The sequence below is a fragment of the Zootermopsis nevadensis genome, unplaced genomic scaffold (genome assembly GCF_977971745.1).
Source record: "Zootermopsis nevadensis isolate Lab colony 2312 unplaced genomic scaffold, Znev_1.0 Znev_ptg000016l, whole genome shotgun sequence".
Lineage (NCBI taxonomy): Eukaryota > Metazoa > Arthropoda > Insecta > Blattodea > Termopsidae > Zootermopsis > Zootermopsis nevadensis.
Window position 1 is genome coordinate 1,176,576 of NW_028259148.1, and position 19,706 is coordinate 1,196,281.

The window sequence follows — 19,706 nt, forward strand, 5'->3', positions numbered from 1 at the left end:
CGGAAACACGAACCAAAACCAGCGGTAAAGTCTGCTTTTTTATGTTCCTCCAAAGGATTGATGTTCTCTTCTGAACTTGTGAAAAGGAAAGTTGGAACCCCAAGACGTTTATTTTTTTACTGATAATTAAGTGACGTAACAGCCCCAAACTTATTGCTAGAGACTTCATGGCGCCAGACGGACTGCGAATTTATGAACGTACGTGCAATCTTATCCGTGTTTAACTATTTGTACATTTTAAACAAATTTCTTATAGCATTGCGTCAGTGGCAGGGGTTATCAAACCTCGGCCCTCCGATGTGTTTTGTGTGGCCAGCGTACGTTTGTCTAAGCCCTAATGTGATGAAAAGTAGTTTCCCTGTTATATGAAAGAAAGTCTTGTTAACCCTTTTATTATTTAGACGACGGCTTTCGACTTCAAAGGGTCAAGAGATGGTATTCCAGTTTACTTTGTCCAAGGTGTTACCCTCCCCCTCTTGACTGAAGTAAGCGAAAGTAACTCTTGTTTGGGATGAATCGATGTAGGTATAAGAGTTGTTTGTGAATTTTTGCTTTCCGACAAAGCGCTCATTGTATTCTACACAGGCCGCTGTAACATTCGCTTGGGTAAATAAACAGGGGAGTCCCCCCCCCCCCGGTCCCGCCGCAGAACGAAACCACAGCTGTTTAATAATGACAAATTCTCCGTCAGATGGCAGACAATCGCTCATTCATCTTACTTTAACAAGAGACTGTTCATGTGATGGCCACACAAGTTACAGGCTCCGAGGTGGATAACTTTAACCACATTGGGGCAAGGATCGGGAAGGTTGTCTTTCACACGATCTCGTATTATATAGGAGAATCAGTCGTGTTCGGGGTCTACTGTCGAAACGTCGCACCCAAGTTCTAAGCGTTACGATGGGAAAAAGGCACGAGATGAAAACCAGTTTCAGTTTTACGGTAAAGTTGCTTTTATTCACGAGAAAGATTTCAGGTACCCATGGGACAGTGACGGATAAGACAGAGGGTGGACCGCAGAGCCGGTGTGGACTTTGCGTAGACAATAGAATAATCCTCCGTGCCCGGGAATCGAACCCCGCTCGTCCAACCCGGAATCTAGTCTCGATACTGACTTCTGTTTACTTATGTAGATTATAAATCGGAGCTTTGATAAAGAAAATAAAGGTAGGAGAGTATTAACGACGTTCAGCGTTCGAACGAGCCACCCAGAATATGTTTTTGCCCCTCAGGTCTGTTTCCTCCCTCCCCGAAGTTTGCAAACGTGACTTTGAATGGAATTTATGAGTGTCTACTTTCTATCCGCACAGCCAATAGAAGTTTTTTTTTAATTGGCTTCTTCGTCAGAGAGTTGATTTACGTTTCTGTTGCGTAAGTGATATTCCTAATGCTTGCTTTGTATTCGCGGCAAACGAGCCTGTACAAACCTAACACGCGACATTATGGTTGTTCACTAGAGACTGTACACAAACACTTGAGAGCTGCTTTATGACTTTTCCGCCCGCATTTTAACGATTAACATTATACATGCCTTTTTGCCTTACTGTGATAAATGGGATTTAACGGTCATTAAAAAAACAGTAGAGTATTCATTTTATTTCATCGAATTAACCTGTAGTTATATGAATTCCGATATATACATGTTCAGGCTGGGTGGTAATTATTTAATCATCACACATAAACGTAAAAGTTCCCGCCTAATTTTTGTGTTGGTATTACTTGAATCGAGCATAGATTTTATTTCATATTTTATTTTTATTTAGTGTTCTGTGTGACGACAGGTCCATATGAAGTGGATCCTTCCATCCTTTTATCGGACTGGGACCTGTTCATATACGTTCTTGGCAGATGATCCAGAAGTGGTTTGCCATTGCCTTCTTCTGTGTGTGAATGGAGTAATTGTTGGGATGCCACGGAGGAAAACTCCGTGTTGCCTAGACCACGGCCTTGCCGAACACAAGTTATAAATTCGGGCACCACCGGGAATCGAACCCGAGACCCCAGGATTACAAGGCTTATTTCATATTTATAATAGTAAAATTATATAATATCGACTTATCAGATTTGACCTCATTGTCCAATAGTAAGTCCTTCCAACATCGCAGTTGTCATATTCAACAAGTTTGTGAGTGGAGGGAGGAAGTGATACAGGGTGATTATATTATAACTGTTAAGAGATTTGCAGCAGGCGAACCACTGTTTGTACACGAATGGCGACCAATTGTTGATGCACGCCTCATCACTTACGTTCCGTCATGTAATCTGTTGAAAGTAGTCGCCCTCTGATGTCCTAATTGGCGAATGCACATAATATTCTAGCAGGACTGAGCATAGCTTCTTGGAGAATTTTTGTCTTTGTAGTCATCAATGGTGTGATGTTTGTTTGTATGTACCCTCTCCTTCAGTAGACGTCACAGCAAAATGTCTGGAGGGTTTAAATCTGAGACCTCGAATTTTTGCGAAAGGAGGATTCTGTGATTGAAACCACATTTTTTTTATAGGTATTGCAATGCCAAAATTCATCAATTATCTTTTTATTTGTTTATTTAAACATACATTATCCGGTAAAGAAGCTGGTTAACGGATGATACTACGAAGATTGTGAATGATTAAATCAGAACGATGAGGGGGAAAGAAAGATAAATTGTAGTTCCTTCTGAGAAATTTCTTTGGAATAATTCTGGAGGGTCTCATGAAGTCCATGAAGAGTTCAGCGAAGTCTATCGGCGTACGATACATCAGTATGTCTTTATATTTCGAGAATAATAGACGAAATTATAGCTACTCAGATGCGATATTTTATTCCGAGTAATATGACCGGTTCTGAGGGACATTAAAAATAAATGTTTCCTTAAAAATTGTACTGAATTTATGATAGATGATTTAAAAATATTGTGTCATGGATAATCTTTCGCAGTTGGACGTCTGAAATCTAGCGCTCTGTAATAAACATAAAATGGAGAACCTGAGATTTAACTTTTTTTTTGTGTGTGTGTGTGTGTGTGTGTGTTGTTTCGACTGTGTCCGGACGCGGGTTAATTTATCAGTTCAGTTCGAGAAGTTGCGAGGAACCTCATCTCCGCAGGGCTGCTTCAAAAGAGTCTGTCAGATGTTATAATGACTACAGTGCAAGAAATTCCAAGACGAACTTCGGGGTATGTTGTTATGATTTATATAGCACGTTTCGCAAACCACGTATTGTATAACACATTTACCATGCCAGCAGAGGGTAATAAGAAAACCATAGTTTAAAAACTGACAAAATCATCATCTAGTCCCATAGAAGGGATATTTTTTTTTAGCTGAATTTCCCCTGTTTAGTTTATTTTTTATTTGTTTTTATTGGGATTTAAAGTTTTCACGGCGGTGAGTTGGTACATCGAGCCGTGTCCGAGGTCTCGTTCGGGTTGCGTAAGGAAGATTTTTCACCCGCAATCAGCTGGCGCCTTCAACCGGAATGCCTGTGTTAGCGACCCAGACCGGTTCACCTATTTAAGATTGCACACACCGGCAGGCACACCTTGCACCAAGCAGCTCAGCACCTATTGTGTTATGAGCGGCGGCTTGTTGAAAGGACGTTGCTTATTAAATCGCATCGGATGAAATGGGCACGTGGGTGAAGCTTCAAACACAAAATGGAGGCGTCCATTGAAGAAATAAAGGAAGTCATTAGACAGAAAGAAAGGTCAACAAAGAATAATGCAGCTTAGACGAAGAAATAAGTGGAACGTAAGAGACAAACTACGTATTCGCCTTTAGCACCTGATAAATGCACGTGTGAGTGTAGATAAGGGAAATCGATGAAAATTTGAAGGAAATTGACAATTTTAAAGACGCTGTTTGCAGATGGGAGGATAATATTAAAATGCTTTTTAAAGAAGTAGGATGTGTGCGGAATCTATTCGTGTTGCTTGGGATAAGTTCCACTCGTGGGCTGTTGTGAACACGGCCATGAACTTATGTGCTCTAGAAAAGTTGGGGGAAAATCTTGATCACCTAAGCGACTTTTTTGGTAGCACAGACTGTACAGCGTTGCATGATGAGGTGATTAAACGGATTGGAAGGGATACTGAGGAAAACCACGGATCGCCTGATCGAGATTTTTATCCGAGGTCTCCCAAATGCGAAGTGACGTTCGGGATGAAACACTCACATTCTGTAGTACAGTCCGAAACTGTGTTACTGACGTTCGTTTCCGTCAATTTTTGCGTAGAGTGTACACAGCGTCCAGGTGAACGAAGTCGTATGAGATTCAACCGTTACGAGTGTAACAATACAATGGGGGCTGGGCCTTTGTTAATAACCATAATCCGAACTGACAGTTAAATACTGGCTCGGACAGACGGACAGACGGTCAGCCTAATTGCTCGCCGGTGGCAACATGAAACTTGCACGGCGTTGCGGTCGGACCAGGGGGGGAGGGGAGTTCACAGCGTATCTCGCTTAACTTTAATTTATTTGTTGAATGTTTTCTTCATATGTGGGTGGGTTTCGTTTTATATTTATAATTCCTCCACCCTCAATGTCGTGACTTCGCATTTTTAAATAAAATGATTTTTTTTATGAAAGAATTGTAGAAAGGTATAATTATGATTTTTTTAAAATAAATTAAAACGAAGTTGATTTAAAAATTGAACCGCTTTTGGATCTTATGATACAGAGCTTGGGGAATGTCGATGCGTGGGTGATACGTACAAGGAACTTCGTCTCGTATTGTGGATGCAGAGTTCAGTCTTACTTACCGAAGACCAGTGGTCATGCTGTTCTCAAGAACGCGCGAGATCCAAACTACACGTAACACGCGGATTTTTTTATGACGGCAGGTAATAAAGATGATTCAGTCTTGTTCTTTGTAAAATGCGACAAAATGGTAATGGTTATAATTTTTTTTCACATAGCAATAATTTTATTTTTGTTGTTTTTATGGGTGAAAAACTTGGTCTTTGATAGAACGAGAAGAATGAATGCTGAGGGGTGTCTAAGAAACAGTGTTATGAGGAGAATATTTGGACGGATAAAGTGACGAGGAAAGATGAAGAAAATTACGTGGGGAGGAACTTTAAAATTTACATTTTTCACCAAGAATTGTGAGAATTTTATGAGTTTTTATACTCTGTGTCTTGTAATTATGTACTGACCTCAGTCTAAGCTTCTGTTAGCATCCTTACATAAATCTTAAATAAATTAATAAATTAAGGTCTTTGGAATTGGACACATGTTACTGTAATGCTTGTCGAATCAGTTCTCACTGTGTCGTCCTTCAGTGAGCTTTCAGATTTCAGATCAGATAATTGAACTTCAGTTTCAGTGGCAGTAGGTACTTCAGAAGACTCACTTACTTACTTTCAGTATTGCGCACTGTTATCTGCGAGACTCGCATTATGTTTACAGCGATGATGAATTAATGCGAGTAGCGTACAGATTGCTTCTCACTTCATTTCCCACTGATCCGAAGGGTGGAAACGCATCAGGCTAGGGTAAAAGAGGGGATGAAAGTGTTAGAAAATAGTCTAAAATCCATTTTGAGTGTGAGGAAAGTCCGATGAGATTGTCCGATACATCTGCCTTATAAGATCATTCCCTCCCTCCCTCCCTTCAACCTCATACAAGAATTTCCATTCTGCTCTCCCTTTATCGCGTTTCAGCTGAGACCTCCCGTGGTTTTCGACGTAATACATCACTAAGCCTTCTAGGTCTCAAGGCAAGTTCGCGGCGCACTTAACGTGAAGCACTTTGCTCGAGCTTTGTGTCCCACAGTCCTGATTCGACCCACGGAACGGATACACCGTTAGAAGTTGCGCAGTGTAGTTTAGTAGAAACTGACCGACGTTTCGGAGGAACTTACTGCTTCCTTCATGACTGCGCTTGGAAGTTGGTGTAGATGCAGGAGGAGGCTGAAGCCTGGCCGGGACATTGGAGGATTGGAGGGGAAGAAGTGGTTCCCGTGGTATCAGTAGATTATAGTTTAGGGTGATTGTGGAGAGGTCACACGTCTCTAATTCCGACTGAAAATTTACCTGATACCTGTTTCGCTCACTACAATTCGAAGGTCCCTGTCCAGTTGCGGAACGGTCAGATGATAATCTTGTTCGTAAGATTAATTAATTAAAGTTTTTGCAAATTTAATGGATTAGCAAATACGTGTCAGGGAGTGGTTGAAGTGGATTAAACTGGCTCAAGATGACGATCAGTGGCGGGGTCGTATGAACACGATACGGGACCTTCCTTTTTTTCGTAATATATGTAGAATTTATCGACTGTCTGAGATACTGTCAGCTTTTCAGGAAGAATTTTTCCTTTTGTTTAAGAACATTGACTCAGGTCGTGCCGTTAGTGAGTGGTAGACTTGAGGCTCTGACCGCACGTGTCACGCGTTGTCTAGAGCGAAGAGGCTGTGAACCATTGTGCTCTCCGTATCATGACGATGCTAACCTTGCTTTTCCTCAGTCCTTTCATTCGTCGGCTTTTCGAAGCGAGGCGATAAGCGATTTACAAGCCATTGATACCAACGTTACAATATCGACAGGGACCTACAAGTAAATCCCTTCAGAGGTCACTAAAGGTCTGACATGAACTCGACTTTGAAAGGATTTTTATTCAGATCGATTACGAAATGAGAAGGGATATTTGGCTGACAGCTGAAGATCGTAGAGCGGTCTTTTGTTCGAATGGTAAAGTAGAGCTTAATTATGTAATTTGTACTTCTTGAGATTGTTGTAGTTGCTCAGCTGGTCGGGACAGCTCGACATGTGATCATGTCTGAAAGTAGTCGAACACAGTGCACGCTTTCAAGTTGTGTCTCTTAACTTGAAGTTTTCCAAACTAAAATTTTGTACGCATTGCCTGTCTCATTTATGCGGGTTACATGTTCCATCTACTTAATCGATGATTTAATCACCGGAAGTAGTGTTTGGTGAACAGTAAAACTCATGGAGCTTCAACTTCCTGAGAATAAACCACCAGCCGCTGTCCAATCGTAGCCACTTGGCCTTGTTAATTATTTAAAGTGAAATGGTTTATACTGATCACGATTTGTGTTTATCACAGTTTAGTTGTAGTAAATTTGTTCAAGTCTTCTTAGACATTCACCCGCGACAGTATGTCGTTAGTTAATTTCGGTTTTGTAGAATCTGCGAAAGATTTTCATGATTAAATTAATTATGATCAAGTTTATCTTGTCGGCGTTTATTTAAACAATGTCAAGTTTTCATTCTCGATATGTCTGTCCATCCGTCATTAGAATGTCTTCTCTACTGTAAAAATACTCATGTCACAATATAACACATTTCTGCTTCTGGGCAGTGTCTAAATTTCGACAGAGTTATTAGCTAAGAAGATAATATTAAAATAGGCGTTGAAAAAAATTCGAATTGATGGTGTGGACTGGATTCATCTAGCGCAGGGTAGGATTCAGTGACGGGCTGTTGTGAGCACGGTAATGAACACATCGATTTCATATAAAGTTGTGAATTTTTTTTACCAGCCGAGTGAACGTCTTGTCAAGAAGGAATTAGTAATATGGGTTTGACCCTTCAATCACTCAGAGTTCTAAAAGGGTTTCACGTTCTTGTGAATCTGAAATCCACTTGCCTTAGGCAACATGCATTGTCTTATTAGAAACACATTAGATGTGCATTTGTTTCGTCGCAGTTAACATGTATTCTACCTGTTGTTGGTCCTGGGAATCTCATCTGTCTCAGATAAACCTGTAAGAACGGTGTTAAAACACGGGAAAGCACTTAGCCCCTGCAAGGAGCAGGACCATTTGCTCCGGAGGTCTCTTTTGTCACTTACTGTGGTCGCCGTCGTAGACCATCGGACATGCATTTTTTGGATAATAAAAGGATTGAAAACATTATAATTTTTTAAATAATTTAAAAAAAATTAAGTAAGGCCCACACAGGGGAATAATTTGTCAAATAGAAGGTTCCGAAACGTAACGTAAGGAACGTGCTTAACTTTTAGAGGCCCAATGGTAATTATATGCACCACCTGGTATGTATTAGATACTTCTGTTATCCTCTTACCAATGTGGCCGACTGAAAATTCATGAGACGTGTACTGGAGATGTTTATTCTCAAAACTGTTATAAGGTCTGTGTTTTTTTTTTTTTTAGCAAATCACCGCAGTATAACAGAAGTGTTGAGTAGCCTTCCTACTCCTCCCCGATTAATCAATGCATCGTTGAAGTTTATTAAGTTCGCACTTAGGGCCGTGATGTTTTGGGGTAACTTTCTTTCAGTAATCTTAAAACTTTGCATACCGTGTAGTGTATTAGAATATAGAGTAAGCACACCAACAACTATTAACACTATAATAAGACATTATTGCAATACGCGTTTCGACCTCAAGAGCTCATCATCAGTGACATCGGGGAAATTAATACATTTAGTCAGATGGTTCAAACTGGATTCCGAATTAAAAATGAAAAGGTATTTGACACTAGATGCTGTTATTCACAGGAGTAAAACTTGCACTTAGCTGCTGATTCCGTGTTCGGTGGCCGTAGCTGGTCTCGGCGAGCTGTAGTTGCGTCGTCTGTACCTGTGAACTCCATAACCGTGGGTTGCAGTCATCTTAACGTCATAATTGTCGGGACATCACGATTCGAGGATTCGATTTCGAATCTGTAGTGTATTAGCATAACCGTACAGGTCCCCGCAGTTAAGGAAATGCGTCATCTATTTCTGTTCTGAAAACAGAACTTGGGGTTTGTAGAGCATGTTTGTTTATTTTTCAGCGGCGATGAAACGATTGTACCCTATGACAGTGTGTTGTGGATCGTGATGTTTGTTTTGAGTTGACCTGTACACCGACCGCAGAAGTTCTCGCCAAAAAGCAATACCCCGATCCTTTCAGATACGCAAAGGCGTGACTCGTTCTCGTATTGTCTACGATTTCGTGTTTTAAAATAATATTCCACGTCTGAAATAAACTTCGTGTTAAACTCGATGCAATAACTTTCTGGGGGGGGAAAAGAAAAGAATAACTATCTGAAATAATGGAAATGCCATGTTATACCTCGAACTTATTGAGTTATAGAAATATAAAAAAAAATGTTCCGTCTTTCGGTAGATGAAACCCACGGCGCCACAGCCAGAACTCCGCTCCCGGCACCGAATAAAATGGAGGAAGGAAGCTGAGCTACCTTACAACCCCTCAGGATCTCTGAGGGAGGAAGCACTTCACCGCACCCCTGTTCCCAGTTCGTAACACTAAAAATTATTCCACCCCCTTGACAGTAACCACAAATGCACTTTTAACTCTCACCCCGGGGCGGCCGTGAAAATACAACACTTCTCGAAACTGCTTTTGCGTTCATACCATCCTCTGGTTTATTGGTTGCTAGGCGGCGACTCTAACTTAAAAACATACTTATTCAATTAAAAAATATACAGGCGTGAATGGGAGGATAATATTAAAATGTGCTTTAACTGTTATACCAGGGTTTGTCAGAACTGTTCTGAGCAATTTGCAGATAATGGATCTCGGAGTTCCAAATGAGGTTGACAATTTCTGGACCTGCTAAAGTATAGTACGGTACGGACCGAATTTTTAAATATTATTTAGACGAGCTCTGGCTTTAAAAGTGTTAACCAGTTGATCTTTGCAGTGGTGAAGTGTTGTGTTTTCTTCGCGGTACGGACTGAATTCGTCGGGTAAAATTGGTTGGATGAGTTTCAGCTTCAAGGAGTTCATCATGAGAGCCCTGATATCTGCCATTGCTGACGGAAATACGTTTGTGGTCCTCCTTGGTCAAGTGTTGTCTTACATCTGAGCCTCCTTGTCTTACGTACGTCGCTGACTATGGGTCATTGTCCCGGGACGCTTTGTTTGTCAATTCCTGTTTGTAGCCCGGTTATTAGTTGATCGATTCTCTCTTTAGCATCGAAAAATGATTCATATCTAATGAGCGCAGATGTATTATTCTTATTTAAACAAATTGTCATGTGCCATTAGCAAGTGCGAAATAAGATAATAATAAATCATCCAGCATAATAAGCACTTATAATAAGAGCTTATTTATACACCGTCATTGATTTGGAGCAAGAGGGGCATATGAAACAGGAATAGTTATAATTTAGGAACTGGTAAGAAATATTAATAAAATAATTTGAGTTCAAGGTTTACATGCGTCATGTTTGTGTTTTTGATTAAAATATATAATAAAATACAGGTCAATACACAAAACTTTATTAGGATGTTAAAATTTAAAATTTAAATGTTAAAATTTAAAATTTTAAATTTGCGCTATTCATCTCTATAAGGATGTTACATTTGAGCGCTTTCATTCATTTTCCACAACATGTTTCGATGTAATACATCATCTTCAGGTGTTGTTGTTTAAAACTATTTTATATTTCAATGCATGCCTTTCAATAATTCAGTATTGTAAGACGTGTTCCGCTGGTCTTAACATTTAAATTTTAAATTTTAACATCCTAATAAAGTTTTGTGTATTGACCTGTATTTTATTATATATTTTAATTAAAATAATTTGCTTTCGTTTGTTTCTACTTATCTGAGATTAGTTGTCTGCATCTGATTACATCTTACGTATTAGAAGCTTTAACTCGCTCAGCTGGTCCTTGCGTGGAATATAAGAGTTCATTACAGTGTTCACAAGAGTCAGGCAAGGGCTCTTGTCTGAAGTCAAACGAATCCAATATAATTTTCTCCGTATTATTCCTTGAAAATTCATTTTAATAATATTCTCCCGTTGATCTCTGAGGTTCTCATGTCGTACCTTCCTTTCAGGTTTTTCGACTGAAATTTTACATGAACCTTTCTCGTGTTCCCTACTCATCTCATTCGCCTTCGTTTGATCTCGTGTTTCCTACGGGGATTTGCTTTTGTTTATATTCCATAAGGATTATCAGGTTCGTTCGCTGGCCTGCCACTAGATGGCAAAGTTGCAGGTATGTCAGCGAAGTCCCATGGCGTTCGCTCTATGCATTAAACGGTTGCTAAGCTACGAACCTGCCCGGACATACATCGCTTTTACACTAAGAGTCGGTTGTAGTCGCCTGGCAACCGAACTAGAGACGGAGAACACCGAACGAAAGGATTTATATATCTTGTGAAATCGTGTAAGAAGTGGAATTTTTCCAGTTTGGACAAAAACTCGGCATGTTTAATGAATTTAGTTAGTACTGGCTGAGTTAAAATCTGTTCACTTGGAGTACAGTTTCTTCGAGACAGGAGAAGCCTCGAACGCACCCAGAAGAGGTATTATGTTTCTTTAGTTGCTGTTTTCGCGTTTTCACGATCGAAATAAATCATCCAGAGGAAACCGAACTCACCAAAGTCTTAACATTCTTATTACTTATGAATATAAATCAAGAACTTTGGCACAGTGCCATTTTAAACTGCGAGATTGGCATCTTGGAAGAAATTAATAGTAATAAAAGTTTTGATTGTGTGCCAAATAGCGTCCAGATGCAGTTTTATTAATTTATGAATATTGGAACATACGTAGACCTGCCTTTATGATAACCATAGAGGGAAGAGACCTTGTAGAAATTATTCCTTCATTCAAATTACAAGATGCCACAAGTCATTTGCTTCCAAGTTACTCTGATTAAGTCCGTTGATCTAATTTTAAGCTCGCTCTCGTTTGCATCTGTTGGTATGTTAATTTGTTCTGCCCCTGCGTCTGGATTTAAATCTCGTAACAATATTTTCATGCTGCATTTTTAAGGTGATCGGACATAGAGTCTAGTTTTGTATGAGAACTATTTTTCCTGGTGATTTAATTCCAAGTTCCAGTATTTACTTTTCGTTGAAAAAGCTCACCAAGGTCCTCTTATGACGCTGTACCACTAACACAATCCATTCTCGTAACCGGCGAAAAAGCCTCTCTTTTAGCATTTCGTTTCTAATAGAAAAATATACAACCATCAGCTGGTTAATTGCTGTTATTATCTGAGTTGATCTGTTCCACCGCTAAATCTAACTTTTACGTCGCGAATTCTCTGATTTCGTAGTCCAGACCCAGAGTAACAAGTTCGTCGGTAACAGATGTTTCTTCCCATAGAATTTTCGAGATCCATTTATGAATTATCTGTGTGAAGTCAGTGGCCTGCTGTGATTATTTCTTCAAAACTGTACTCATTTAAGTGTCTGAATTTTTAGGAACAGAACTCGTTCTACTTCGTAGGCCTAAGGAGAATCGAGACAATGCTGTGCTGGACCAGTTTTGCTCTTAAATTTATTCCTCGAGGCAGCCATTTATTTTCTCCCATTTTCTCTGTCTTTTTTCAGTTCTGTCTACATGTCATTTACATTCCCTGTACAATGTCGCTTTAATGCATAAGTGTCCTAACTCGCAAGCTTAGGGAAATCTGAGCTGTATTCAGTTTTGTGGCCTACCTGTACACACGAAATATTAAAATCGGGATATGATTTAAATCCAATCCATGCCCCAAACCAGGTTTCCCATTTAAGCCTAGGTCTTGCCTGTGGTCTTTTCCCATTAGGGTTTAAAACAAAATTCTGCGTGCATTTCACATCTACACCATGCGACCTACATGACTTGCCCATCTCATCCTCATTGATTTATCAGCTGATTTTTAGGTGAAGAGTAGAAATGATGCCTCTCCTCAGTTTTTCCCACTCTACTGTCATGCGATCTCTCTTAGGTTCAAATATTTTTGAAGCACCCTGTTCTTATCACCGTCGTGCATTGGAGAAATACTTCCGAACCACCCTGTAGTGCTACAATATTCATGGCCCAATAAATCGAGAAGTGCTGCAGTTGCAATAGTGCACTGGCAGATACAAGACTTGGGTCGCTCGTGGGTAGGAGCAGTGAGGAATGCGCGTGGCTGTTTAGCGCAACAGCGGAACAGGTGGCAGCTTCCAGCTTATTTTACGTTCACAAATAAAGATCATCAGTGGATGTTATCATAAACCGGTTCGGTCAACTACTTTTTTAAGATAATTTTCATCCTTAACGTTGACTCTAAAGTTGTCTCTTTCCTAAGTAATAATAAATGCCAGCTCATTTAAAACAGATAAGCTTAATTTTGTTTGCTGGTGTAATAGTTTATGTTTCAGTCGCAACGAGAATATTACGCTTTTGCATTGAATCGAGCTTTGGTATTGTTCATAAGCTCAGTGCTTTTTAACTAAACCCAATCGCGTGTGGTCAGCGTGTCATTTGTGCAAATAGATTGTGTCTGATTCTAAACTCTTGCCATAAACGAGAAAGAAATTGAATCGTGCCCTTAATTTTAAAATTACAAGTTATCCAGACTCTCTGATTTCGTCTCCAGCACATGTAAATCTGTTAAAAGAGAGAGCTATTAGTCTTAAAACTTTTGAAGCAGAATGTACGACCTATAAGAAAAAAACTGCGCGGATGATAATAAAGGACACGACACATTAACAAATTGGCTATGAAGGTTCCCAGGCATTACCCGTTCGTCATTCATATTAAGGTATATAAGGCGTTCGGGCTACTCACCTCCATCTAGCGCTGTGGTTAAGAAAGAGTGGAGTTTTCCCTCCACTGCGCCATTCGTCTTCAAGCTTCCTGTATGACGAGCCATGTTTAAAGGCATTTTTTTATTATTTAAGCTTCTTGTGAATTAATAATTGAAACTTTGGCTGAATTAAATTCATGTTCCAAATTTCTGTGTAGATATAAAAGAAAAATAATCGGAATATATTAATTGCTTCGTTGGATGAAACGCGCAGACGAACAGACAGCCAGACAGATGGATTGACAGACATTTGTATAATTTTTGTTTTATATTTCTTCCATACACGGACGTCTCATTAACTATGCAACAAGAAAGTGAGCCATCAATGTCACTTAGAAAAACAACTTTTAAGAAGTACGTCATTTATGTTCTGATGACTCCTATATACGACATATTAATTTATGAAACACGTTATTGTTCGGCGCAAGTGTGCGCTTACAGGAGCTGTGCTCAACCGCAAATAATGTGGTCCCGTTGTGTGCTTGAGGGGGGGCACATGGCCTTATCAAGATAGTCCGCTGGATGTGACACAGTCCGGACATACCACATACATGAATTAGCATGTGGAATGGCTGTCAAACTACTACAATTCTATTGAGCGGCGAACAGAACACACCATCTTTATATATATTTTTTTAAATTAAATTCGGTGGCTAAGAAACACATATTTAGGTTTGCGGCCACGGAGGTCCCCACCCAGTAACCACTCGTCCTTCTGGTGGAAATGGAAGGTTACTGCTTTATAGCCTGTTGGTAAATACATTTACAATTCTGTATTTATGTGTTTCGTATAAACATCGATTACTTCCTTAAACAGCGTTAACCATTTGACATTTTTAATGGTGAAGTGTGGTGTTTTCTTCGCGGTACGGACTGAATGTTTATATATTATGTACGCACTGCGTGTCTCAGTATAAACAGCGATTATTTCCTTAAACAGCGTTAATAACTTGATCTCTGTAATGGTGAAGTGAAGTGTTTTCTTCGCTGTACGGGCTGAATTATTAAATGTTCAGGCGATGTTCTGTTCCGCAGGGTTAATTGGCTCTAAGTAGATTCTAGTGAAGGTCTTCTTTTTCTTTTATTTGCAGAGGCAGTCCATCGGCATATGTGGAGCCCGAACCACCACCGCCGCCTCCGCCTTCAACTCAGCAGCGTGATATCGCACATGTAGCGACGCGGTACCTGGAGGACAATGTGAAGGCGTGGATCAACCCCAGGATATATGCAAAGGTAAGTGGTGCAACCCTTTAATAAGAGTTGAATCGTAAAACTGTATGTACAGCCTGCTTTAAAAGTCAGTAACCCTATCATTTTCCCACAGAATGTATTTGCGGCATTACGAAAACAGAGATTTGATCTTTGTAATGGTGAAATGTGGTGTTTTCTTCGCGGTACGGACTGAATTCTTAAATATCATTTAGACGATTTTTAGCTTCAGAGGGTTACATTTTTATGGGCGATGTATTAGTGTTCTGAGTACTAAAGTAATCTGTGTTTGATGTGGTTAAAATGGCACAGGAATCAGTTTTCAAGGATTAATATTTTTACGTCACTCGCTGATGCATTAAGGGACGTTCCGATAATTATTTTAGGTTATTTCTCTTGCTTAATCAAATTAGATGGTCCTCATTCTCATGTGTGTATGTTAATACCCGCTAATAGCCTTTGATCGACGGATTTTCACGCAACTTGATACACTATGAGAGGTGTGTAATGTCTCACTGGCAGCGACACTCATATTATAGAGACCCAATATTTTTGTGATAGGATATCTTCGAAAAATTAACTTCTTTTAAAATTTTTTCATAGCTGTAAAATAACACGGCTCCACTCGAAATGTGCTATATATTTAGGATCCGGTTTGTTCGTGATAATTAATGAAGTATAGGAACTGAACATTGTGTATGAAACGTTTCTTAAATGCTAATTATCACAAAAATGGCGAAGCATTTGAGGGAAAATAATTTTCTTTCTGTGACCTCTAGTTAATTATAAAGCAAAGTGACATTTTGTGTTATTTCCTCTTTTCCTCATAACTAAGCACTACTTGCTAAGCGACATTAAGATATTTACTGGTGGTACTTTGTTACTAAATAAGGTTCCTTCGTTAAGGAAACATACATCGATTATGGTTAAAGCCACGTATAACAGTGGGGCCGTGTGAATGCATTGGCAAATAGACAAGCCGGGCGGATACATAATTTTTTCCCCAAATGAGTGGAACGCTGTCTGAAATAAGAAGTTTGTGTAAATCGTGTGTCAAGTCTGGACCGCATCAGGCAGCATTCTTTTGCAGACAATGGCTGCATGTCTGATGCCCTCGTGGAACTGTCGAATTGGTGGTCCTCGTCCGTACGTCACGTGACTACGCTGTGCCCTGTCGTCACTAAGCCCCACTTAGTTTCAAGGAGACGGACGTTCTAGACGGATTTTCTCATTTTGTAGTTCGAAATGAGCTGAAAGTATTTGGCATCTGAGTATTCATAGGTTGAAAGATGGCTGTCTTCCGGGTTGTTGCACCGACGTTTCAGAGGTGCTTGCTGTCCCTGTCATCAGTGCATTACCGTGATGATGAAGGCAGCAGGGACCTCTGGAACGTCGGCGGACGTCTACCACACTACACGGGGCAACAACCCGGAAGACAGTGGTCCTTTCGTATCCGAATTTCCACCGCAGTCCCCGTAAATACTCATCTTCAGTGCTGTGAAATACACCCTGGTTCTGATACCTCACCTCTTGTGTGTTGAGGACTGGCTTACTTCGAAATCTCAGACTGGAGACTGGATCTCGTTAGGAATTCGTTCAGCTTTCGAATTTACATATGTGACAATAACATATGGGCATTCCAGAACCAACGATTTGGAACAAGAACAAGCTACGGTTGCACACAGAAGCACGTTTCATGTGACTTGAGAGAGAAACAGAATAAAGATGTAGGAAAAGTTTTAATGAATGTGTTGGCAGTAATAACTAATCTATTCAAGTGTTTTGACAGTAACAAAAATGCAGGTTACAGATATACAATGTAAAGAATTCGAGATACAGTACAATAAAATTATTTGAATAAAATAACAACGATGTATATTAACGGAAAATGGGGATAATTGTAAATAGTCTGGACAAAACAAAAGTTGAAGATCAGCGGTAGCTATATGTACCACGTGCTATAATAATCCTTACCGCACAATAAATTTATGGCTTAGGTATGATTCTGGGAGTAAATATCGATTATTTTATTAAACAGTAGTAACCATCGGCGGTGAAGATGGATGTTTCGCCTGTTCGACACTGTCCTCGTGAGACCATCGTTTGAAAAGTAGGGGTGTTGTAAATTTATGAAACGCGCTTGAAATCGAGAGGTCACCCCACATGGCCGGACAGGTAGAACCTGACAGACGTCAGCGTAGAGGGAAGACTGTAAGTAGAGTTGGGGAGGGGGGGGGGGGGGCAGTGGAGGGCTGCCAGCCAGGTCCAGGCATTAAACCAGGATCTGGGTTTCATCTATAAATGTCAGTTGATGTCGATAATTTTTGTGATATGGGAACTTTTAAGACTGGTTCGTCTTTTGGCCAAGTTGTTGCAGATGCTTCACAAAATGTCGTAATGAATCTCAGATAGTGACGTATTTTTAATAATTATTTTCTGGATGTTCATTGTACTAAATTTCAGTCTACACTGAATATAGCCTTAAAAGTGTTGAGAGAGTTATAGAGCATAAATATCTTTTACTTAATTTGATTATCCATTTTTGTTCAGAATTTGGTTGGTAGTAAATTTTGAAAATGCAAGCCAAGTTTACAACTTATTTCTATAAAAGTAGACGATAAAGCTTAGAATGTTCAGTGGCAGATGGGATTACTTTTTTGGTGAACATTGGTGACTATAAAATTAAATTGTGTACCTTAATCGGATAAATACGGTTTAACATCTTAATTGTCAAATTTTTGTAGATATTTCTTATTTCTAATACAAACTTCTTTCTGTCTGCATGTCTCTGTCTGAACCTTTGCTAAAATCGATGCACCAGTATGAATTACGTAAATGTGCGTAATTCAATTAGGAGAGAGAACAGTTAAACGCACGCACTCACGCATGTAATTCATTTATCACGCACTTGTAATGGCTGTCGTATAGACCAATCACAACACTAACTATAAATGTGTTTTATTTTGGGTTATTGAACCGTCACGTGTAAGCTATGTTGCAGACGTTTCGAAGCTACTTACTGTCGTCGCCTTGGGGGAGGTAGAGACTGTGTGGACCTTCGAAACGTCTGAAATGCATCCTACATTTAAGTGACGTCATCGCCAAGAAACCGCAGTTGAAATTGTGAAGTCATCTAAAGGCATGGATAAAGTTATAAGTTAAGAGCTGGAATTTATGTGTTGGTATTTGTAACGCTACATCGCGGTATCCGGGTCTTGAGAAGCTTTGGTCTCAGCGGTGAGCCAACTGACTTCAATAAATATTTGTTCATTTACTATACCCAGGTAAATATTTTTTTTTTTCCTCGACAAGATCTTTATCTTCGGCACTAATTGAACTATTAGTGAATGAGCATGACTTACGTTTTTGCTGATGTAGACTGGATTTTATTTTTTTAAAAATCAGAAGGAAAACATAAAAGAATTAATAGACGAAGAAATTAGGAACCTGACAAGAGGAAGGGACTTAGACTAATACGAGAGACGGAGGTCTTAATATGAAACATTCCTCTTATCATTTACGAGTAGCCGTAAAAAGACTGTGGGATGCTTCTAATTGCGAGAAAGAAATTTTAATTTGCAGATAAAACATTTATTAAACGTGAAAGCAGGCCATATTATTAAAGCCTGCTCATAACTTGTTTACGACTGCCAGTTTTCATTAAGATATGGAATTTAGGCATATAAATAGGCAGTTTTCCCTCTCCCATTTCACATAAACTTGGGATGAATCATAGGCTCATAACGACGGTACCATGTGGATGAAACGGTTTCATCTTGTCTTATCAGTTTTGTGTCTGTTGTGGTCGTGTTAAATGCTATTCAGTTGTTTTTTGTCTCTCAAGAAACCACGCGTGGAATATTGTTCATTGCTGCAACTGCTTTTCGTACCGAATCGGGAAGGATTTGCTTTCAGCACAGACAAATTAGGTTAATTTCTGTGTCAAATTGCAATATCCAATACAGTCTAGAAAAGTCCCATGCATTTTTTTTGAATGTTTAAAAAAGGGCTTTAATGTGTTTAGTTGAAAAGCTGTTTCTTAAGTTACAAACATAAGCAGAAGATGGGGGCGGAATGGACCTCTGAAATGGTGGAAAACTTTCCTACGCCTACGTGGCGTCAGATTCCCGAAAAGAAAAATTACCGGATTACCGCTAGAACCAGAAATCTGACAACTTTGACGCGCGTTCGTCGTTGGCTTCTGAAGCTGTGCAGAGGAACTTCCTAAATTTGGTCGGTCTTGAGACAAGTAGTTTTTTTTTTGTGTGTTTGGCTGTAAGCGTCCGATTTCCCGCTGCTTGCTGTATCAAAGGGAGATGAGTGTCCGCTGAGTCATCTCAGAGCTGAAAATGGATGGTCCCATAATCCGAAAGCTAAGCGTCATTAAACGCTCCCTACTGAAGAAGTTAACCGAGTAATGATGCATTTATATTGCTTCTGCGTCGTATTTTTTTATATTTTCTATGTTGGCCATACTGTACGGAATTACGGGGAGGGATGGATCTTATAAAACGCGTATGGATTTTATTGTTTCGCATTCGTTTGAGTGCTCAGTGACGAATGGCTCTAATGCGGACACAGCTTGGGCATTACTTACAGCCAGGAGCCCCAAAAGGGGTGTCCAATTATTTTAGATGCGGTCGGCCTGCAATATATTACGCCTGGGGGGGGGAGCTTTATTAAACACCACGACATTAATGTGTATGGGGACGCGGTGGTGTAGCTCCGTCGGTCTCAGATGGAGATGACGGCTCCAGTCGCTTTATTTCCAATTTAAGGAACATCCTGTACAAACTGGGTGGACCACAGAGTCGGTTCTGATGCCGTAGCCAAGAGAAAAATTCTGATGGGAATCGAACCCTGTTCCGTAGCCCAGCCAGCTGTGTTTAAGTGAAAAATAAGCTGTTTTGTCCTGTGGTATGGTAGATACGGACCGACGTTTCGTAGGTGATTATTGCTTACTTCATCAGAGCTTGGTTCGCTGATCCAAAAAAAGATTAAAACCTGCGA

General features: G+C 39.9%; 1 protein-coding gene across 1 annotated transcript in view; it reads left to right on the forward strand.

The window, feature by feature from the left end:
- The window catches only part of LOC110834177 (uncharacterized), a 327,297-nt gene that overhangs the window by 64,378 nt on the left and 243,213 nt on the right, over positions 1 to 19,706 (forward strand). The window contains exon 4 of the mRNA XM_087349345.1: positions 14,579 to 14,720. Coding sequence (XP_087205471.1) covers positions 14,579 to 14,720 — 142 coding nt within the window. The remainder of the gene's footprint in view (positions 1 to 14,578; positions 14,721 to 19,706) is intronic.